We start from the raw sequence: 25,947 nt of genomic DNA on the forward strand, positions 1-25,947 counted from the left end.
AGGGGTCTGGTGGTAGGGGGAGACATAACTGGTTCTTGGTTTTTACTGCTACTCCATTGAATAAATATCTATATATATGTATATAGAATGTACTTACCTCACTAGTTCTGATAATAATTCTGTACTGATATTGGGTTGACGTATTGTCTTTGTTATTTGTGTTCATACTTCCACTGATCACATCGTTATCATTCAACTTTTCTCTCTTTACACTGATTGCAATGGGTCCCAGATTTTCATCAATACCCATGTAGTTCTGATGATCTGGAATTAAACATGAAAACAAAAACAATATGAGAATTCTGTATTCCAGAAGCTATCATATATACTGTTACCGGGTAGTGTTATTACTGAAATGTTGACAATAACATGGCTATTAAAACAATGTTATAATTACATCAGTGATTCACTTCAATAAATTTATACCAGAGGACCCTGCCTCGGTACCTGTTTAAAATCATCACATACCCGTCACTTTTGCTGAAATGAAATCTGTGTAAGAATTCTTTTAATGTTTCATATAGACTTCTACAATGTATGTATGTACTTTTAATGTTAAAGGCCAACTATTCTATCCCAGGTTCTCTAATTACAGTATGTTATCAGTGGGAGCCATAAGGACAACTGTTTTTCACATCTACATTTCCTGATGGAAACTAGTCCTTTAACCATAGGTAACTACCTAGTAATGGGTTACTATTTTTTAAAGGCCCATTTTAGATTACATGTAGTTGTATGGCAGAGCTACAGAAAAAGTTGGACCAGAACAAAAGAATGATCTCATGTAATACTTATTAAGATAACATGAATGTGATGACCCGGGATTGAAACATAGTCCTTTACGTGAAAGTGTAACCCCTGGAAAACTGAGTTCATGAATTTAATAGTACATGACCTCTATACAATAGTTATATAAATTCCCCATGACAAGGGAGTAGAAGCTAGACCAGACTATGCATATATTAAATGTATATATCATAAAATGTAGACAGGTCAATTTCATTTTGTAGACACTTTAGTACATTTCACTGTGTTATAACATTTAGTTCAGCTGTACAGTCACCCAGGGGAACAATTTTAACTAAGACTGTGAACCAAATAAGCTCCCTTTATAACACTTCAACATTTTGAACAATTTATTTGACATGATTTCTGTTTAACCAGGTGCATCAATGGGAATAATTGGAGTTGCTTGAAAGCCATGATTTAGGACAGGGTTGCCATGCACCAAGCTGTTAACTTATTCAATCACTATTGACATTGTGTATTCACAAACACAACAATGTCTTCTGTGTTTTACAGATCCAAATTATACATCTAGTGTTAAAATATTACCATTTTAACTACTGTATGGTATATTGTATTTGGGATTTTTTGTGTTGACAGTGGTCGTCACTTTACAAGTTCTGGTATATAATCATTAGAAGTGCATGTCTCTCTTTAATTCATATAAAATATCGAATGAAGAACCCCCATTCATGTTGACTTTTTCCAAATATTTTAGATTAGTCTGGATGCCAACTGGGTCTCTAATATCTGAATGATTAAATGAAGGATAGTACTAGACTAACTGTGCAGTTTCCACTATATTTATTATACTAGCTGGAAGAATACAACACTTTAGGAGTGCCTGGTTTATATGAACATTTGATGGACTCAATAACACTTACAGTACACATGTACATGTACATATCTTATCTCATCTCACCTCATATAATATTAATACTGACATGAAGTCATTTAACAACATTTTCCAAGTCATTCTTTTGAAATAGTGAGTAAAAGTAGTAAATTTTCACAGACTATTTACTAATGTACATGTAGGTGAGTGCTATGGAAACATTCACAGACTATTTACTAATATACCTGTAGATGAGTGCTATAGAAACATTCACAGACTATTTACTAATATACCTGTAGATGAGTGCTATGGAAACATTCACAGACTATTTACTAATGTACCTGTAGGTGAGTGCTATGGGAAGCATTCAAATGTACTTCTTCAGGGAAGGAATTCACAAATCGTTACATTCTGTATTGAAACTTCTGACCATATTTCTACACAGATTGGTCTATATTTGTACATACACCATACCAACTAACCAAGGCATACATGTATGTCTGTCAATATGCACAAACATGTCCTAGTACATTTGTATTTGTTTCTCCTATTAATTGCCATCTGGGCAAAAGAATTCCACAATATTTTTGGACACAGTAATTTGATGTTATTACTGTAACAACTATATGGTACAGGAATGTGTATACACAAAAGCAGTAGTGTAGTCAGTCTGCCTACCATTGATGATGGCTGCTCCATGGTCTACATATAGGTAATGTACATGTATATAGAATTCTACACAGCTGGACTTGGCTACTAGAACTTAGAAGTATACACATCCCTCCTACACTCACATTATGATTAATGCAATATATTGAAGCTCAAAACTGAATTCCTCTCTCCATAACAGGGAGGGTATTTGTTTGTAGACAAATAACTACATGTTGAGCACACATAGAATTGAAAAGGATGCATTTCAAAGGCTAGCCACCTTAAGAAATATTTCCATTTTCCATTTAGAGAGGCTGCAATATATGCAATACTAGTGTCCACCTTAGTTAAAATCATCCTCAGCTTTGTATTGTTCCCTTTTGATAATAATTATCATCTGAAATATGCTAATTGCAATTTTGATCTTATACACTATGAAGTGAAACATACACCTGTACCAGTGTTTACTTTCCATTTTAAAATTGATAAGGTATACATGTACATGTAGATATTTCAATTACCATACATGGACACACACAGAACTGATATTAAGTATTATACAAATATGTAAATATCAATTAGTGGTAATATGTTAATAAATTGAACTAAACAAAGTACCCAGGCACATAGTATACACCACTATTTAGGTTGAATACATGCAAGTAGTTGATCAATAGACCATTTTAATTTTGTAAATGCAAAGACATAGTGCATACATGTACCTCCCTATACACTTGTAACTTTAAGTTGTGGAATGATGTATTGTAATCCTGGACATTTTTGCTAAAGACTTCTTTTTGCTTATTTCACTGGAAAGTAAGCAGTGACTAAAAGACCTTTTTGTATATGAACACAATATACCACTGCCAGTCTGGTAATTCGTAGTAACAATGAGTCTTTGAGAACTAGTTGAAGACTACTAAAATTGCAAAATGTTCTAGTAGTGAAAATATCTAGGTTTACAGTATTCTGTACACACAAAACATTGTATACACACCACTAATGATAGTTAGAACATTGTTTTCAGGCTCATGATTTTTATTCTTCATTCGTTTTAACAGCAATGATAGTAAACATATGACCTCTCCTTTCAAAGTATGACAACTAGACCATTTCAAATGTTACAATGACAGAATTATTTGAACCACATGTTTAGCAATACATCCACATTTTTGTAGGAATGAACAAATGAACTAACGAACAAATGGTTGAACAAACCAACTAACTCAGTATATGCATAGTACATGTATTTATGCACATACGCACACACATTCACACTTAAGTGCCACCATGAAACAGATATTGTTAAAGATATATTATCAGTTTAATAAGATGTTATTCCCCAATATTTTTCGTCATTCAGCCAAGGAAAATAAGAGTGACCTAAGGGGCCTTTGTCACGACCAGTCACTAGATGAGTAATGACAACATTTAGGTCACAAGTATTTTCTGGCTGAATAGAGAAAAAATATTGGACAATAACATAATTATACCAGTGCCAGTAATATCAAAGAAAAAATGAGGAAATTGATGGCAATTTTGAACATTTTGACTCATATTTTGAACACAGCAGAACCAGTGATATAAGATACATGTTGTCGTGACATAGAATGACCAGAGTATATATTCCATATTTATGGTTGAACCTGGCATGCGCATGGTATAAGGTCTCAGGAACTATATTCCTAAATAATGATGCATTTCCTTTAAAATAATACTGAGATGACTATCAAACTTGACAAATCTCATCATCATTTAAAGAGGAAAGCATTCTATAAATTCTGTTTCCTTTATTGAACACATAAAATGACATCACTGTCCATAAATCTGTGTAAAGACCTCATGATGCAATGTGTCTGGATGTACAACAGACATGTACATTGATGTCATTGTCTAAGAATACAATCTTGTAAATGAAACATAAGATGGGGAACATGTCAAACAAATAATTTAGAAATGGTACCTTCAAGTTCTACATAAGTTTTGAATTAAATGTCAACCCATGCAATGACAGACCCCTGCAATGTTGACATATACATGTACATACAACCAATCCATAATTCTATGTTGTCATTGTGTTTTCAGTTTAAGTATCTGTTGGCATGTACCATAATAACAAAATAAATTCTTAATTCCTTACTCTGCTACAATTTTCAATTCATGTCACCCAAACATAAACAACAAACAAACAAATCACAATTCCATGCTGTTCTTCTGGTTTTCTTTTTTTAGTTAGAGTCAGTCTTAATGAAACCATACAGATATAATGTAAACAGATTCTTAATTCTAAGTTTTTTACATTCATTTCATGTCATTCAAATAATTAATAATTCTATATTGTCGTTCTGTTTTGACTTACTATCAGTATCAATCTGAATGTCATACAAACACAGACAAATTCTTAATTCTAAGTTCTACTCCATTTTCAATTCAACAATTTTAGCTCAACTTCACCTCTATCCTTTAATGATAAAATAAAACTACATGTAACAATCTATCATTTTATGTTAATTTCCAGTTTTTGGTTGATTTTATCACAATACTATCATTCTATAATTTAAATTTCAGTTTGAAGTAACCACCCCCATCCTCTGATATTTATGACAAACCCCTGTTCAAATTTAATTTTGAGAATACGTTCCCCTAAACAGCTCATTACAATAATGTTACATACAAACATTCACAATTCAGTTTAATTAATCCCAGTATTGACTTGACGTTACCCCAACTACATCTACATCTACATCTAGACTAGACTGTCACTGTGGTGCTGACATCCATGTAACATGAAGGTATGTTAGGTATGAGGCAGTGTTTGATAGCAAAGACTAATATTGATTTTGTGTATTTTCTGTCTGTCTGCAAGCATCTTCTTAGTACAAAACATTTACACATTAGAAAAACATGACAAATGTCATACTTTAAAGGCCATGGTTTCAATCCCAGGTCCTCGCATTTTTCATTAGTATCTCATAATTACATTAGTCTCAGTAGAGCCATAAGGATTCTATTGTTTTAGATCAACTTTATCTACAGCTAGCTCTCTCTCTCTCTCTCTCTCTCTCTCTCTCTCTCTCTCTCTCTCTCTCTCTCTCTCTCTCTCTCTCTCTCTCTCTCTCTCTCTCTCTCTCTCTCTCTCTCTCTCTCTCTCTCTCTCTCTCTCTCTCTCTCTCTCTCTCTCTCTCTCTCTCTCTCTCTCTCTCTCTCTCTCTCTCTCTCTCTCTCTCTCTCTCTCTCTCTCTCTCTCTCTCTCTCTCTCTCTCTCAGACAACAGTTTTTCACATCTGAATGCAATCCTAATCCTAATTACTATAATTTAACATTTTTCAAATTTAATGAAACAAAGATAAATATAAAGGTTTAGTAACATTACGAGATATGTATTCAGTGTTGAATGCTAATAAGTTGTTATACGTTTTCAAATATGAAAATACTAACAATCTCTGAAAGCAGGATTTTCCAAAATTAAATCAAAGCATGTTTGGTAAGAACAGGCATCAGAACAGACATGATTCTAACCTAATGAATCTTATGAAATCACTGCACTTACTTACTCATGGACATTGCCATCAGGTCAAGTTTAAAATACCAGACATACTGCAACATTTACCAGACATACTGCAACATTTATCAGACATACTGCAACATTTACCAGACATACTGCAACATTTATCAGACATACTGCAACATTTACCAGACATACTGCAACATTTATCAGACATACTGCAACATTTATCAGACATACTGCAACATTTATCAGACAAACTGCAACATTTATCAGACAAACTGCAACATTTACCAGACATACTGCAACATTTATCAGACATACTGCAACATTTATCAGACATACTGCAACATTTATCAGACAAACTGCAACATTTATCAGACATACTGCAACATTTATCAGACATACTGCAACATTTACCAGACATACTGCAACATTTACCAGACAAACTGCAACATTTATCAGACATACTGCAACATTTATCAGACAAACTGCAACATTTATCAGACATACTGCAACATTTATCAGACATACTGCAACATTTACCAGACATACTGCAACATTTATCAGACACACTGCAACATTTATCAGACACACTGCAACATTTACCAGACATACTGCAACATTTATCAGACATACTGCAACATTTATCAGACATACTGCAACATTTATCAGACATACTGCAACATTTATCAGACAAACTGCAACATTTATCAGACACTGCAACATTTATCAGACATACTGCAACATTTATCAGACACACCAACATTTATCAGACATACTGCAACATTTATCAGACAAACTGCAACATTTATCAGACATACTGCAACATTTATCAGACACACTGCAACATTTACCAGACATACTGCAACATTTACCAGACATACTGCAACATTTATCAGACAAACTGCAACATTTACCAGACACACTGCAACATTTACCAGACATACTGCAACATTTATCAGACATACTGCAACATTTATCAGACAAACTGCAACATTTATCAGACAAACTGCAACATTTATCAGACACACCAACATTTATCAGACATACTGCAACATTTATCAGACATACTGCAACATTTATCAGACATACTGCAACATTTATCAGACACACTGCAACATTTATCAGACAAACTGCAACATTTATCAGACATACTGCAACATTTATCAGACATACTGCAACATTTATCAGACATACTGCAACATTTATCAGACATACTGCAACATTTACCAGACATACTGCAACATTTACCAGACATACTGCAACATTTATCAGACATACTGCAACATTTATCAGACATACTGCAACATTTATCAGACATACTGCAATGTTATCTATTGAAAATTTCTTCTTGTTGATGTAAACAGTCCTCCATCAGTGGTTAAAATGACTATTGTATTCACTTGATTTCTGTATGTTATTTTTGTATACTTTACCATGCTTGCTATGGCATGTTGTTATGCAATAAAGATTGATTGATTGATCTATCAAATGCTCTACATTTGCTGGTACCATGCAAATATTCAACTATGGTTTAATTTTCCCTATAGCGAAATCCAAGGTTATACTGTCTTCTCTTCACAGAAATCTCCTCAACCCAACTACTTCCAACAAAAAAAGACGTACCGTATTAATAACAACACATCACTCTCCATACTGATAACCACACTTTATAAACTTTATAATTGTAATACAATATCGTCTTGTGAATGTCCTTTGGCAAAATGATGGCAATGACTTTATTTCACTCACTTTCAGGTCACTAATTGACGAGATATCTTGGTTGGGAATTTCATAATTAGTAAGTATTATATTACAACTTTTAGAACTAATAAGTCTATAATAGATAATTAGGCTGAACTTTGTGACAGCAGACAGTTAGTCTGAAATGAACAGCAGGTGAATATATCATTATTTTGAGTCTCCTATCACAAAGTTTCAAAGTGGTTGAAAAAACAGATCTAATATTCTAAATGTCATTGATCACTCCCATAATCATCGCATTTCAAATTGATTGGTTGAAAAACATAAATATATTTTCATGTGATTAATCATTCCATAATTAACACATGTACATAAATATACCCGTGTGATATAAATATATTCTTCAGTTTTACTTTCCTGTGATGACATGTGTTAGATTCATATTATCTGCATTGTATTTTTAGCAATCAAGGCCTACTGTACTCAGACTAAACTGGTTTGATCTATGGGTATACCAACAAGTACATTGTACCTACACATTTCTGAATTCATACATCAAACTAAAATTAGAGTGCATTGTACCACTATTAACCTAGGTAAGACTTGATTTCCCTCTGAGTCTAACCCTTTCCCACGGTACATACTGTATTAATAATGTACTGAATTCAATCTCCCTCAACATGTGCATGTGACACTTCACATTAATACAAGATGTCAGTGGTCAAAGGTCAATATGGAATACACAGATATTTCTATATGGATTTAAACAATATTGAAATTTGTTTTTGTAATGGAGTCTATTAATATTAGTACACATATGCAAAGAGTCTTATACTAATTATGTGATAAATATCACACAAATTTTATATTTGATGTTCACCACAAAAACAAGCTTACCTTGTCCATAGAAATAATCCCTGTAGTAGTGTGCTCCATAATCAACTCTTTCAATCTGTGGTTGAATTAAATAAGCCGGATTATCTGGACTTCCTGGTGATCCCCCACTAAGTCGAACTTTTGATCCTTCCAAGATGGCTTCATATGATCCCCTTCTGTTTGATCCCCTGCCATCAGCAGATGCTCTTGACAAAGTAACCTTCCTCTCTTCCTCTCCTCCGATTTCATTTCTGAAGAAAGGACAACTGAGTACCAGATCATTATTCTTACCATCACCATAATCAGCCTCATCATCAGACAGGTCTTCCCTGCTACCCTACAATCACAAAACAATTCCACATAGTTTTGAAACTATTCAAGTTTGATGAAATGGACACAAATATGATACTGTATAGATGTAACAGATATTTTAATGAGGGATTATTACTTCATATTTTAATCTAATCTAATCTAGTCTAATCAAATCAAATCTAATCTAGGAGAATGAATGTTTATGGACTCTGGGGTTTTGCACTCCAATCTAATCTAATATACTTTTGTAATATAGCACATTCCATTACAAATCTCAAAGCACAAAGACTGTCTCCCCTCTAGACTGTCAAAGATGACATCCCAAGTAGTAGCAGCCCTGATTGAGTATCACCAACTTGATTCTGACTGTTGTCCTGAGACACTAAGAGCCCAGAACTACATGTACGTATGCTATGGATTGCTTTGGATTGTAAGACCACAACAACGCTGGGTTATGCAGAGAAAGAAGGGACAACACATTCAGAATCAAGTCCTGTATCTACTCCATCTTCAAGTACTAGTAGAACAGTCGCAGGACTCCCAAATAGCTTCAGATCTACACAAGCATGCCAGTAGATACACCTACCATTATGTCAATGAAAATTAAAAAGGTAGCATGACAGTGAAGCTTGTAAATTCCTGTCTGTTAGATATTTCATGGAATACAATATGCCAATCTAATGAGAACAATAAGTACTTCCTGTGCAATCATGTCTTCTCAAACGATATGTAAATATGATGGTAACTACAGAATAACAATGCTCTACAGCTGCCTCTATTGAAAAGCCAATTACATGAACAATTGTTGTTTTTTTTCTCTGAAAAAGTAGTCATGTATTTGCATTTCAAAAGGAGGCATTGTTATATAAATATAGCCTTGATATTTTGGAGAAATCAGCTGTTGAGACCCCTTCTCTATAATGACATAAACCATTAGACCCTTGTGGTATATGCATAAAAATGTACACTTTAAATACACCATTGAAATATACATAAATTACATGTAAAGCTAAAATAATACTTGGATTTATGATGGAATTTGATACATTTTAATGAATTCACAATTATTCAGCAATCTGTGTAAATTTCCTGTGATTATTTCTACAAGTCCTGGTTAATTTGCATTACCCTAGCCATTCCGGCATGTATAATCTGGTGTAGTTTTCACAGTACTATTTAATAGGCACAATTAACAACATAGGCAACAGCTGTTTTGTTCTTTATGCACAAAGTATACCATGGGATTACTATTAAGTTAGTTCAAGTCTAGAAATCAATATGTTGTAATGTTAGCCTTGTCACAATGGGATAACTTTTTTTACAGCCATCTTTGAAGGTTTTATTTTATTTCAGGAAGGCTAAAGTTACTATTTTATCAGGGGATCTATGGCTAGCAACACCCTGTCTTCTCAATAAAATCTACCTACTGTAATGTCAAGATGTAATTAAATTCATATCACTAACAGTTACACATACAGGGTGGACCATGTGCCCTTGCTGTTTTCAGTGGGTGGAATACATCTAATAAACACTGAAGTCTAGTTTGCTGCATGTGTTCTTTTCAGTGTCTCTTCTGATCCCTTTTGAGGAGCTGGAGGAAGATTCTTGTCTTGAACAAATGCTACATGTACTTCTTCAGATTTTTCAAATTGTTGCCATTTTTCAAAGTTTTTCAAACAATAGTAACAGATGTGATTCCAATTATTGTTGATTGGTGTGAAAAGACTGGTCTGAAGCATCAATACATTACAGTACATTCATAGACTTTTCAGATTTGTTCAAATCACAGGATCCCATGATGTGTATTATATATACATGTACATCATGGGATAGTCAGTCATGTAGACTATAAAGCTTACCTGTGGTGTGTTTGGATTACTTCCTCTAGAGGCAGCTGATGCCCCTGTGGTTGTGTTTTTCCGTCTCCCCAGGTTCTGTCTATTCCGCATGACCTCACTGAGGTTAACAGTCATACTTTGGCAGTCATAATGTGCGAATGCTTTCTGTCGATGCCTTTCCTCTAACCTACTTTGTAAATCAGAATCTGTACTTCCCCCATCGCCTTCTCCCTTACCCAGTAACTTACTGATAAGTGACTTCTCACCAGACTGGGACTTTGTCTTAGAAACTTTTGTTTTCTCCTTCTCCCTATCCTTTTCTTTGTCTTTCTTGATACTTTTCCGATTCAATTTTGGACTGGCACTGACTTCTGTGGTAGTTTTCAGTTCACTGGTAGCTGTTGTTGTCCTAGAACTAGTGGTGGTATGTGTGATAACCTTTGTGGCAAATGTTACATGACCACCCCCTAAAAGTTTTTCAAATTGTGGAGGAGCTGGGCTCCTCTGATCAATATCGGTTCCATATTGGCGCAACATTTGGAAGAAGCTTTCTCCGCTGACACTCTGCATGTCGAGAGATGAAGCACTGCCATACCCCCTATGTGGTGTAGCCTCCAAATGTGAACTACTTCCAATTCTATCCAGAGTATCATTCAATGTAGAATTGCTATTGCTCCTTCGAACTGGAAAATCTCCTTTGAAGTATTCCGTCCTTGCATGATGGTTGATATTATCAGTGGTTAAGGCAATACTATTGTTGGTTGTTTCATGTCTGGTTCTACTTAACACATCATACCTGTTATCAGGACTAGTATTGTATCTTTTCACACTATGTCCACTTGGAATATTGCTGGCAGTATGGGATCTCTCTCTTCTCCTTGATTCCTTTGGTGGCCTTTGCACAGGCGTGAATGCAGACACTGTCCGCTGATCAGGCTGTCTGCCTTCTGGGTAAGTATTTGCCCTGCTGTGAGAACTTGTTCGTTTATCACTTGTCCTTGGCGACGACTTGGTATTGCTATAACTAGAGGTAGTATGTGTCATAGCTCCTTCAAAAGACAGTGGAGTGATCTGGTGGTGCTCTCCCGGCGGAGTGGAAGCTGGACTTCTTTTGTGCTCTGAGCTCAGGTTTGATGATGGCCTGTGGTCCCCCAGTCTCATATTACTTCCATACTCTTGCCCTCTTGACTTCTTTAGCAAATGTACATTCTCACTGATGGGAGTCACCCCTGCTCGCAATGCATCACTGCTGCGGACTGTTCCATTCACTCGTATGCTTGACCTCTGCACATCTTTGGTTGATCGTGGAAATGGTGATGGCTGTGGTGGAGGCGATGGTGTTGAGCCATCATCGGAACCATTATGTAAAACATTCTGATGATAATACTGTGCAGCTTGTCGGGCTCTTGCCCGTATAATATCAATATCGTCACTCATAACTTCAGCAAAACACAAAAAGCATTCATAACTTTGAAACAATATACAGCTGCACACAGCACAACTCTGAGTCTCCTTGTTATATCATATAGCAGTTAACAGACACCATCATCTGTGTGATACAAACTGTCAATCCAAAACACACATCCACAGCATTCCTACGACATCCTGTTGAGTTTGTGTATTCCAGTTTCCCATCAAATGCATATATTACACCAGACTGAAAATAAACATCAATTCCGGTTCACTTGTGTGTGGTGTACCACTAACTGGAAAGTAATAGCCCTCCTCACTAAAACACTTCTTTGTCTTCTACTTCTTCCTCAGTTTCAGAGATACACCCTGTATTTTAAAGCTGGTATCACTGGGACAAACCAAGATCCCTGTCACCAACAATGTCTTATATGCTTTCCTTCTCGGTCTCCTTGGCCTTTGATCTGCTTCTTGTTTCCACAGTCAGTAAGTAGTTAATTTTCTATTTCTAGGGTATCTGTAAAAACAAGTGAAATGTCATCTGTCAGTCCAAATCTCCAGGCAATTGCAGCAGTTTATTTAGTTAGCACCCTTTTTTTTGTTCTACAGCTTTGTGCTTTGTACTATTTGTTGACTGTTCATGATGAAGTGATATCAAATTACATCTTAAAATCCTTAAATACCAATTTAAGATATTATTTGGTAGTTAGGCCTCATTAGTAATATCACACCATACTTTTGCACCATAATGGTAAACATATCAAGTCTTAAATATAGATATAGATTCTACATCAGGAATAAAACACTAATCAAACACACAAATATAATATAATGACAAGTTGGTGAAATTAGTGTGGGCTAACATCAGGCTTTCCCTGGTTATTAAATATATGTGTATGCATGTACAGTACATGTAACCAGCATATATCCATTATTCACAGCTTGGATATCAACGATACCACATACATCATAACATGCACACTGTACTTGTATTACTTTGCTTTGATTTATAAACTATACCTGCATGTAACATGAATATTACCAGTTTATGTTTCCTGCAGAATGGAGATACTGTTTTCCATCCTGTGAGTGAAATATCAAATACCAGTACTCACTATCACTAGAATTACTAACAGGCCAATCAAATCTATAATTACTAACGGGCCAATCAAATCTAGAATTACTTACGGGCCAATCAAATCTAGAATTGCTTTCAGCTAAGGATGGATATCATTCCATATACATGTATTCATCTCATCTGTATTAGTAAACAGCTGCTCAATAACTTAATTGAGTGACAACAATAAAAGAGAAATGCTTCTTTTCAAATCTAAGGATTTTTGTTTTACTATACCTACATATACCTATAATTGTAATGTACATGTATGTACACATGATTTCAGCTCTACTTTATATGTACATACATTTTTCATGACCACTATATATGTAAAATGCATATCATTGCTGAAAAAGCCTGAAAACGCTACATGTACAATTGTACACTATGCTAATATCAACTGATCCATGAAATGAGTTTGACTTGGAATGGATTAGATTGGATTGGATTGGAAAGGTGTGCTTTATTTCAGTGCTATACGAATTATTTGATGGAAAGAGAGATGTTAAATGGTGATGGATATCAAATTATCATATTAATTTAATCCAGTGTTTTTGCTAAGGTTTGGGAACCCCGGTAACAGAAAGGGGGGAAAGAGGTAAAACTGGTAGTGCTTCCCATGCAATGTATCATAGTTTAGGTGGGGAACCCCGGTAAAATGATGTGGGAACCCCGGTAGATTTTACCTACTTACCGCCCTTAAATAAAACACTGTAATCTAATCAATTAATATCCAAGAATGATCATACATTTGTTTACTGTACTCCCTCAATATACATTGTATTCTGAGTGGAGGGGGCCATGTACATAAAATTGTGGTACAAGTATATTATGTATGATCACTCATACCAAAACCAAAATTTCAAGCTATTTATTTGCTAGAAAATGTTCAACATGACGTCTATCCTAAATAGAAAATGTCAGTGCAATTTTACTACCTACATAGAAATACAATGATGACTTCTGCCATTTATGGAGGGGGCGGAGACAAAAGGAAAGTTACATGTATCTGAAGGAAAGTCACATACAAGTTGTTAAGGAACTGAATTTCTACACAGAAATAAATTATTGAAATAGATATTTTCTTGCAGACCTTCCTACACTGTAATCTGAAAAGCAGATAATGTTCTCTAATTAATGTTTTTCAAGAGAGGACACACGCTCATTTACATAATAATAACATCCTTTGTTATGTTAAGTACATGTAGTCTGGCCACTATCCTGTGAGAAACTTCCTGGGATGGAAACATTGTTGTATACAATAGTACTGTATATGGTTATGTAGTATTTGTCACCTTCCATGACCTTTCACTGTAAACCCTACTTCATCCTACATGTTTTGGGTTAGGAAGGAGCACCTTAATGTCTTTATGTGGTTTATTAACCCTATCCTACTTTCCCACTCTTTTATGGAATGATGTGGGAATTAGGAATGTGGAAGTCACGGAAAAACGTCACCAGAATGATCTATGGCAAAGGATACATGTACATGAAGGTTAAAACTAAAGGATAAACAAATTAAATTGAAATCTAATATTTCTAAACGACAGTGGTAGGTCATTATGATGCCCTGGTCCTATACATGTATCTTTATTAAGGTCATTATGTCAAATTTGTGATTCTTTGGCATGGTAATGTTATCGCATTATATAAAGACTGTGTACTTCGGTATACTTGGAAGGCATAATAACCCTGTATGTGACCTGTGGCTTTTACTCTAACACAGGATAGGACAATGCAAATCCCCAGACTGTACAAGCACAGGCAATTCAAAACCCTCATGCTTGATTAGAATAGGTATATACTATAAAGATATCACTATTCACAATGTGTATTGGCCAGGAAATACATTTAGAGCTACGATAATGTGAACACATGTAAATGCATGCACTTTGTAATTTGTTTCTTGTACTCATTTCTTTGTATTTCACTGGAGCATACATATATATGTATACAGGTCTAACCCTATACCTCAAAACAACTTTGATTTCATGGGAAACAGTTTACAGGTACCATTCACATCATTGTCACACACTTGTGTCCTTTTATATACGTTAATTCACTTTAAAAATGTCACCATTGGAACTTGAAGTTAGTCAAGTTTGTAAAATATCAGTATGTGCAAAATGATATTTCATAATGAGGATATACATTTGTAGGTGCATACAATGTAGAACTTAGAACTTAGAAGGATGACTATTGGCAGGCAATTTTCATGATACATATACACGTACATGTACATTTGTAGTACTGTACAGTACCTTGTACATGTTTGCATTACACAGAATGAAAAGCCACAATAGAATAGATAATCTCATGGAGCTGATTATCAGGGTACAGTTTCAGAAAATCATTTTGTCTTACAGAAATGTATAAAATTTTCACATACATGTACTGTGTATTGAACCTTGACATTGACTCAAAAATAATTTACATATTGACCCTAGAGTTCTGACTTTAACAGACACATTTACATATTGACCCTAAAGTTCTGACTTTAACAGACACATTTACATATTGACCCTAGAGTTCTGACTTTAACAGATACATTTACATACTGACCTAAACTTTTGATTTGAACATACACATACATTTACATGTTAACCCCTGACATTTGACTTGGATAAATAAAGAGATTTTCCTGTCATTTCATACATGTACACATTGAAGTTGTGGTCAACAGCTACATCGGTTCAATGTAATGATGTATACATTATCAAACATGACACTAGATGAACAGCATTCTGCTTGACTATTTCACAATAGCCTACTTCTGTATCCAGGTAACATAAGAACTGTTTATTGTCACTGCAAGCTACAAATGTAATTTTGATAATAATCAATACATACATGTACATTTGTGTAAATGATAATAGTTGGAAATACTAGAAGTTGGCTACTTTGTTTTACAGAAGCCAGTGGAATTTTAGTACTACACTGGTTCATTCATGGCCGAGAAGAATTCTTTTTTTTTAATTGTGCAATCTCTCTTTACTGTGGTCAAACTGTTCAAAAACTTTGTTTCTTGTGAGTCACCCATTGTCAGTATGAGATAGGGAAACAACAAACTTTGGTGCATCACAAAAATTGTTGTTCATCTGATCAGCAACGGCACACCATCCATCAAATTAGTTTTGTATTAATGTAGAAGCCACGCTATTTCAGTTACATGTAATAGAACACAATCACGATTTATCTTATTACATGATAATAATATATACATGTGCCTGATGACTGTGATAAAAGTTACCTTTTTGGAATCTAGTTTTGAACTTGAAGCTTCTACGGAGCTCTCCTCTGAATCATTCAGATGTCATCAGCATAATGATATTAAGCTGTTTGGTCAGGTGACTTCCTAGGGGAGTCACCTGACAGCAGATAATATCTAATTTACTTTTTAAATACATGTACCTTGACAGTTTGATGCCAAATTTCTTTCATATCATAATTAATATCCACCATGGCAGTATAACATATACATGTACATTGTATATATAGGCTGATTGAGCTGTTGATAGCTGAGATTGGTTTGGACAATGGGACAGTGGGGGTCAAGGGTTAATCATATTAATGATAAAACAACAATACAAATTACAGTAGTGAACAAATTGTATTAGGAGACATTTTTTATACAGGACTCAGAAAATAAACAGTTAAGGCACATGAACACAGAAGATTCTCCATGTACATGTATCAATTTAATACATTTAAATTTCGACAAGATATTAAAAAGGTATAACATTTTCAAAGATGACGACTGTATTTTGAGATACCATGTACTACTCACAATGCACTGTAAAGTTAACCCAAACAAAATGTCCCACCTTCTCACAAGGTTGGAAGTGCTGTGCATGTCATGTACATGTATATCAAATATACACACAAAATAATATTATTAATGTCCAATCTGTATGTACAGTACCTGTATATCCTGTGTGATGAATGATGCAATGCCATTTAAAATGCCAGTTGTTGTACAAAATAATTATTATAATTTAATCTACAGTACATAGGCAACTCAGTATAAAAACATGTTGATGGACTTACTGTGTGTTATATTAAATTGTGAATGCATATATTTTTTGTAAACCCATGGATGTACAATATTTCATATCATTTGTCACAGTAGTATGTGTAGATCAAATGAACTAGCCATGCAACATGTACATGTATTGTCTAAAACTGCCAAACTACAACTTCCAATTCACAGGATGGTACAAAATTGTACGTTAAATGTTCATGTTGTTAGCATACCATTATGTCTATATTATAGTATGTACATTTGTAATGTGTACATGAATAGAGACCACATTTCTGAGATACTGCTAGCCTAACCAAGTACTCATGTAAACCATGTGTACATGTATATCATGTAACAGCTGTCAACAAGTGATACTGGAACAGTGTTTACAAGACATAACAATTTGAAATTGCCATTTGAAAAAATAACATAAAAAATTGACGTGTACATACAGTACATATGTATACATGTACATGTACGGCCACTGAATCATTACAATTTACAAGTACAAATTAATGTGTATTGTACTATGTTGCCTAGCCCTTTTTTACAGAATTATGAAATGGCATTATTACTACATTAGTATTTCTAGACGTTGTGAACTATATCTGTAACAGATGTCCACATACATGTACATGTACACCCACAGTTTGTACATGTAAGAAAAACTACATGCACATCACTTCAGTGTGTGCAGAGGGAGTGTATTACACTCAAAATGAACACTTACCCTGAATAATTTGTCCAAATATCTCAGCTTCAAACTCAAAGCAAACGACTAACAAGTAGAATTCACCAACTGATATCTCTTACATATAGACAATATATAATTCTATTTCACTATCATAGCTCATATGTCATTATATATTGCTATAAATCAGTGAGAAAGCAAGCTCAGGTTTTGAGAACAGACTGAACTCAAGAGAGACCTCTGATCTTCTAGCAAGTGAAAACGAGATGGTCTCTAAATTTATCTGCAGCCATTCCAAATGCAGCTTAACAATGTTAAGAATGTATGAACCATGAACAGTGTTCAGTTACTGAACTACTCATCAGGCATTGACTGGACTACTAATATAGGGATGACTAATAATCAAATCTACTACAATTTACTGCATTTCAAATTCTCACATCAAAATCTAACGTTCAGCAAAAGAGCAAAGTTAATATTTAAAATTTAAAAGCCCACAAAAGATTAGCTTGGTCTCTCCAACCAATGACAGTGTGGTGTAATTTGTGGTTACATATTTATTTTATATATTGTGAATAACAATTTCAATCATTGTATCATATTGTTGTGATGAAATTCATAACATTTTCATTGGCAAACCAAATTTGATAATATTCATTATTGGTATTATTTCTATAACTTAATGATTATCGTGTACATGTACAATGTATACGCCAATGGACATCTAATTCTGTTGGATATATGCTAATTAATAATATATTTGTGTATTGACTGTAAAGTACAAATGTAAATCATAGCAAATGTATGATGTTATCTGAGTAAAATTATTATAAAATTTAATTCTCTTTGCACTTACGTTACATGAAATAAAATTGAGACAAAACACTCAAAAAAATCCAAAATGATGAGATTATGGTGTTTCCAAAATGTTTATACACTAGATAACTAGTATTACCAGTATTGTAACTCAAGTAGTATATGTAGTAGACACACTGTACAATGACAACCTAATCAGAGCTGTGCACTAATCTTTCATCCATAACACTTCTTCATTCTCCTTCTGACAGTGACAGAAGAGTGAATGATATTTATATGGATCAAACATTAGATATACTGGTCTAACCAATTACTGGAATGGATGGTAAAACTAGTTGTGTGTGTCTGCATCATGCGTGTGTCATTGTCATCCAATACACAAGTTGTGTCACTTGTTTGGAATTATTATTAATGTTTTATTTGAAATGTTACACTTCAACATTCTTGTAGTACAGCTAAATATGTCATCAATGGGTTTTATGTTGTTATAGTTATTCCAATAATGCCTATATTATTAGTCATAAATGTACATATACATTAATGAAATTGTAGGAGCTACAATCCTACACAGCACTCCTCTGTGAAGCGTGAATTGAAAAAATTCCAAAACACAGAAATAAATAATAAAATAGTAATTGTGTATTTTATCTCATTTGAAATGTTATAATTCAAGATTCTTGTATTACAGCTAAATATGTAATCAATTGATTTAACGCTGTCACTTATTGAAATAATGTACATGTATACTATTATTACTCATAAATATATTTCATTTATAAATTTGTAAGAGAGCCTATAACCATGATACTCTTTGTGAAGTCATGTATGAAGCATGAATTGAAGAAATATCAAAATGCAGGAATGGTAATTCAGCATTAGATTTTAGATGCACTACAATTTGTAATAATATGACTAGGGAATACAGTGAGTTACTAACTTATTTATAAATACATTACCTTCAAGTATCAGTTTATGTTATAATATTCTCCATAATCTTGAAAACAATTCACCTTAAATGTTGTCTGCCATAGTACATTTGTAAATGTTTTAGATTATCTACCAGTACATGTCATGCTGTGTAACATCAAGTTGACATGATTACATTAGAAGATAATTTCAATATGTGTATTCCGTATTACAATTGTAATTATACAGTACAATACTTATGGTGGCAGGAAATTAATAATATTAATATTCCATTAACTACTTGTCGTCCTGGAAATTACACTCTATACATATGTACCATTTATATTCTTAAATTACTAACACAAGTTATAGAAAATGTACAACTACAAAACTACAATATATTAATTATGCAGAGTAAACCCAGGTTACACAATAAATTCATCTCATCTTTATTATCACCAACAATACATGATACACTTTTGATATATCATTACACATGCAAATTACTTCATTTGTTCTAACTCCATTGTTCCTTTGTGTTAGAGTGCTACAATAAAACCTGTGTACCTACAATGGACACAAAACCTTGCTTGGCAACAACAAGTGTATTATAATTGTTATAACATTTACTACTTAATGTATTTTCTTTCCACAAATATTACAGTTGTGAATTCTAATAAAAATATTTTTTTCTAACAATCGAATCCATGTCAATAACTGCACTGAATTTTCTAACAGCAATTTTCCATCCCAATACATCCATAAACTCATAAAAATGTATACAATCATAAAAAAAAGATCTGCCTAGGTGAACAGTACACATATGTAAAGAGGTTAGGTTTTTATGAGGTAGCAATGTTTGGCTTTGCTGATTAACCACTGGGATAGTAGGTCATACAGGAATCCTTGGAGCCATTTATTATGGGACAACTACATATAAACCTGCAATTTATCATAATGTTTGATCATGATTACTGGTGTTTGAAAGTGGTACAAGGGACAGCATGGTGCATGCATGCTGAGTCAATACTGTAATAATACAGACAGTAATGGCACAGTTTCCATCATCTGTTCCTGGCAACATCTGTAACACATGGTAATTTGAAATAATGGTTGTGAAGACACTTATGCACTGAGTCCTTTCCAAGGATGCAGGTTATCAATATCATGTCTAGAGATGTTTTTTTTTGTACAATAATTGAATAACTCTAGTCAGCAAATGCAATTAAAGGTATTTGAAGATGGTATGGAAGTGTTTGTGATTAGTCAGATGATAACCATGGTAACCAGCGAATTTAACACATCAGGTGATACAGTACAATACAAATACAGTTACATGTCCAGAAATATTAATTACTAATACTGAGTTTTGTGTCACTTGGTGATTTCTAGGTCAACTATCATTCTTATTGCATACATCATTTACATGTAGGTTTTGAGCAATTTCCATCCAATTTCAAGATTACATATTCAGACATATTAATTAATTAGACACTGGCTTCTGTGCTTAAAAGTGACTAGGTCAACTTTCTCTATCATAATCTATAGATATACTGTACATTAATTATTACAATTTCATATTCCCAATTCTATTAATAACTTTCAACATGATTTATCCAGTTTGACAACACAAATATCTCCACCTACAATATGAACACAAAAGTGACAAGTGTAATTTATTCTTGTTGTAACGCTACTACTCATACTAATTTACTATACTAGGATTGTTAAAATGAAAGTGATGGGATATACATAGAAAATGTTTGCATTTTGTGATAGGATGCACATGTAATGAAATCTACAGCCAGAAATGTTTTTGAAGGACACATGTGTATTGTGTACCCTGTAGGTCAAAATGATAGAATTTCATGACATGACATGACATCGGCAATATGACATCATTATATACCACAAGTCTTGAGGGACTTCCTTCAACTGTGTGTATTGAATGCTGGTGAATCTTTCAAGCAGCCCCGTTCTTCACCAATCAATCTATACCAGAGCAATACCTCTCCTTATTTTTTAGCATACATCTCCAAATTCTTGTCGCATTAAAAGCCTTGATTTGACCTTTATAAGATGACAACTATGCAATGCAAATGAAACAAATGTTTTGTTTCATATCCTAGCTTGCTGTAATTTGATTCTACAACTGCCTTCTGTACTTCAAGGTCTAAATAATGAATCAGGGCACTGTATTTTAGGATTCACAAAGCATGCCAACATGTCATTGCTGAGTCAACCTCTCTAAATGACTGTTAACACAAATACACGATCTGTTTCCAATAGACCCCAGCTATGAAAATAAAACTAATTTGCTTTATATGGGCATGCTTTCAGGTATCAAATAACAATTACTATATGGTATGGCACACATCATTTCCTGTTGTAGAGGGCACTCTACCATTTCCACATGCATGTATGTGTACAGTCTGTCTCAAGTATGTGAAATGTGTACTTGTAGTTGTACAGTGAATTCTTGCAATCTATTATTATATAGTACAATGTACATGGTACTTTAGCTAGGGGTGGGAGTCCAGACATTTAATACAAAATTATACTTTGTTTCTCATTTCCACAAATAAAATTATGAATGTATATACAGTATACTACATGTGTACAAATGTATACTTGTATGTTTGAACTTAAGTAATCATATGTGGGACCAGGGTGAGTCCAGGGGTGGGGGTGAGTGTGTATCACTATGTACATGTATGTAAGTTACATTTTGTAGCAGATCATGATGTCTGTCTGTCTGTCTGTCTGTCTGTCTGTCTGTATGTATGTATGTATGTAATGTATGTATGTATGTATGTATGTATGTATGTATGTATGTATGTATGTATGTATGTATGTATGTATGTATGTATGTATGTATGTATGTATGTATGTATGTATGTACAATGTATGTATGTATCGTGTGTATGTATGTATGTATGTATGTATCGTGTGTATGTATGTGTCTAAATAGTACATGTACATGTAAATGTACATCATGATGTACATTAAATCTGTGCATACCTGTCTCCATCACAATGCTTTGAAAACAATTCATTAATCAAACCAAATGATCTGCACACACAGCATTGCATGCACTCATTAAAAATTTGACATGTCATTGCTAATTAGCTTAAATGTGGCCTTCATTCTTTCCCATTTGTGTACTGCATCCAGGGTTTACATTACAAGATAGGAACCCACAAGTGCCAAATTAGCTTTGCTATGTTTTCTACATACTTCAATGGAAGTGAAATAGAAAGCTACTGACATGATTCAATGAGTTGTTGTTGTCTTTCAAATGGAGATGTTTTGCATTCCATTCCTATACACAATACAATTGTAAGTAGATGGAATGAATGAAATGTAGCAATGGTTGTTAATTGTATAAACCTAGCCTGGAGGTCACACCAGTAAAACCCCATGGATGGAGGCAAAAATAGAACAATAGTGGAGAGACAGGACTGGGGAGTCATGTATAGGTCGTCTTGCACTTAGAATTCAGACTAGTTTTTTTTAAACATTGGAAATAATTATTGAACACCTCTACTGGAGAAGTGCTTGTAGCATGGAGTAAGTATACATGTATGGCATACTTCAACATACAGTAAGTAATACATGTAAAGTTCAAATACATGAACATGTATTATTGGATTTGACTTTGAGTCTTTGTCCATAATAGTTGCACAGACATACGTGTACATTTGTGACACAAACTGGCTTGAAACTAGGGACCATACTTCTGATCCAAATAGTCCTGAGGACATACAAAGTAGTGTACACATACAAGTGAAACAGAAATGAACAAAAAATTTGTTTGAACCAACAGAGTTAAATGCATCTAAAGTCCATGTTCATACAGCTGTGTGCTAGTCTATTGTACAATAATCATAACTGAGAAAGAATTCGTTTTGGTGAAAGTAACAATGTAATCTCTTTGTATTTTTATGGATTCCCACAGGCTATATATACATTGACTTGTGTTATAAAATTCAAGGTTTATTAGTCAACAGGTATGATTGGAATCTGTGTGTGGCAGGACTGTCATGCTTCTGTACTTTCAAAGTATTGCCAAAACAACTGTGATAGATTACAGTAATGCTAATTTATCTGTCAATATTTGAATGACTGAATATATATCAAGCAGTCAATCTGAGAAAAATAACAACCAATTTACAAAAGTATTTATAGTAGACGTACAAGTTACAGTAGCAGATGGGAACTGGTGATACAAATGTATGTTTCTCTTTCAACATATAAAGAACGATAAGGCACAAAAATAGTTTATTTTGTTATTGTATCAATATTTTCAAAATATGTATGCATGTACAATGTACACGTAGGCAGGCATGTAGTGACTGTCACTGACTATGATTGTGTGTGTGTGTGTGTGTGTGTGTGTGTGTGTGTGTGTATGTGTGTGTGTGACTGACTGAGTGAGTGAGTGTGTGTGTGTGTGTGTGTGTGTGTGTGTGTGTGTGTGTGTGTGTGTGTGTGTGTGACTGAATGTGCATCACAGTTTGTGTGACTGCATGTTTTTGTTGTCTTCTATACAATGTGCATGTATACTCTTTTAATAACACTTTTGAGTCTCAAGACTTGCAAGTGACTACCAAACTGAGCCATGGACATTTGGGCACTGATCACTTATGACCATTCAAAAATTTCAGAATCTATTTGGGCCAATAAGGGTTATTATTATGTTGGAACTATTGGAAATAAATAATACACACAAATTATTATTATCATATCATTATAATACCCAGTGTTGATTCCAATGCAAGCACTTGCAATTAGTCTGGATGCCAACATGGTCGCTAACTAAGTAACTAAATTGTAACAATACTGACAGGGATTAGACTAACTTGCAACTACCTTGGGCAATAATTTCCTGTATCACACCATACACCCTCCATCAAGGGTCTATGATCACACCCAGGCACACTTACATGTATATGGCAAGTGGCGTGATTATCTGTGTTCGTTTGCTCAGTGATTTAACTTTGTTAATGTTTTCACTACTTCACCTTTTTGCGAATAAAATAGCATTTCACTGCCAATTTATGTGATTAAGTGATTCAAATGATAAAACCTTTCCTGCCCAGATATTGGTTTTGTGGACCTCAGTAGTATGGCTTACAGCCCTCCTAAAGTCGGGCCTTTTCAGGTCTACAAAACCCATATCAAGGCCATAAAGATTACTATAGCTTTACATATTATTGCACGCTTTTTTATCATATTTAATATTCCAAAATATGTTAGGATTATATGAAGCGACACCATTTCTTTTGGTCTTGCATTTGTCAGTTGCAGTGTTTGTTGTCAAAACAACAGTTATTACATACATGTTTGTATATTAACTTGAAATCTAGACTTCTGCTGTTGGTTCTCATTGTAAAGTGTTATCAGCATAAAGTAGTGAACATATTTATAAATTCATGACATCTGAAAATCAGTATGAACTCCACAATCACCCAGATTACAATGTAAGCAATTTTGATTTGATGTACAATGTAACAATCATTGACAAACCTTTCACAACCATCATTAGAGAATTTCTGAAGTTTCAGCCAGTCAAACTGCTATCTCCTAAATACAACTAGTCAGTCAAACTGCTATCTCCTAAATACAACTAGTCAGTCAAACTGCTATCTCCTCATACATTTAACCAGTCAAACTGCTATCTCCTAATAAAACTAGCCAGTCAAACTGCTATCTGCAAATAAAACTAGCCAGTCAAACTGCTGTATCTCCTAATACAACAAGTCAGTCAAACTGCTGTATCTCCTAATACAACTAGCCAGTCAAACTGCTATCTCCTCATACATTTAACCAGTCAAACTGCTATCTCCTAATACAACTAGTCAGTCAAACTGCTGTATCTCCTAATACAACTAGTCAGTCAAACTGCTATATCTCCTAATAAAACTAGCCAGTCAAACTGCTATCTCCTAATACAACTGGACACCCTGCATAAATGAGAGGAAGTGGATTAATTTGACAATTAAGCATACACTTTATCAATACATGTAGCTACTCTTTGTCTTGCATACTAAACCTGTTAGAGGGCATTCAAGCACTGTACATCCAGAACCTGGACTACATAATACTTGTTAAAAATAGTCATCAGGAATGTCTGGAATGCTGATAGACTAAGCCTGTAACCACAATACACATCAATATATCAGGTGAGTGACTGCTCTTTAGATATGAACACACCTTTACTGCCCTGACACCTGCTATGGAACAATGACGTACATGTACATCTAACTGTCACGTACGATTGTCACGTCACCTTTAATCATTACTCCAGACTGCTTCATATACCCCCCTGTGGCAAAACAATCCTTGTTAGACTCTTGTATTTACCCGAGGGCACCGACCTGTGTTTTTGGGGTCAGTACACATGCCTGGAGTATAGTCCTTATTTGTGTAACATTTCTTAAATCTGACTGTCTTAAAGGCCAGGGTTTCAATCC

The 25,947-nt window shown here is 34.2% G+C and overlaps 1 protein-coding gene across 2 annotated transcripts in view; it reads right to left on the bottom strand.

The window, feature by feature from the left end:
* The window catches only part of LOC144453316 (signal-induced proliferation-associated 1-like protein 2), a 77,673-nt gene that overhangs the window by 43,556 nt on the left and 8,170 nt on the right, over positions 1 to 25,947 (bottom strand). For both annotated transcript variants that reach the window (XM_078144574.1, XM_078144575.1), the window contains exons 2-4: positions 10,532 to 12,437; positions 8,382 to 8,697; positions 98 to 264 (exon numbers count right to left, since the gene is read on the bottom strand). In XM_078144574.1, the coding sequence (XP_078000700.1) occupies positions 98 to 264; positions 8,382 to 8,697; positions 10,532 to 11,947 (1,899 nt within the window). In that variant the 5' untranslated portion in view covers positions 11,948 to 12,437. The remainder of the gene's footprint in view (positions 1 to 97; positions 265 to 8,381; positions 8,698 to 10,531; positions 12,438 to 25,947) is intronic.

Source organism: Glandiceps talaboti, chromosome 2, assembly GCF_964340395.1.
Source record: "Glandiceps talaboti chromosome 2, keGlaTala1.1, whole genome shotgun sequence".
NCBI lineage: Eukaryota > Metazoa > Hemichordata > Enteropneusta > Spengelidae > Glandiceps > Glandiceps talaboti.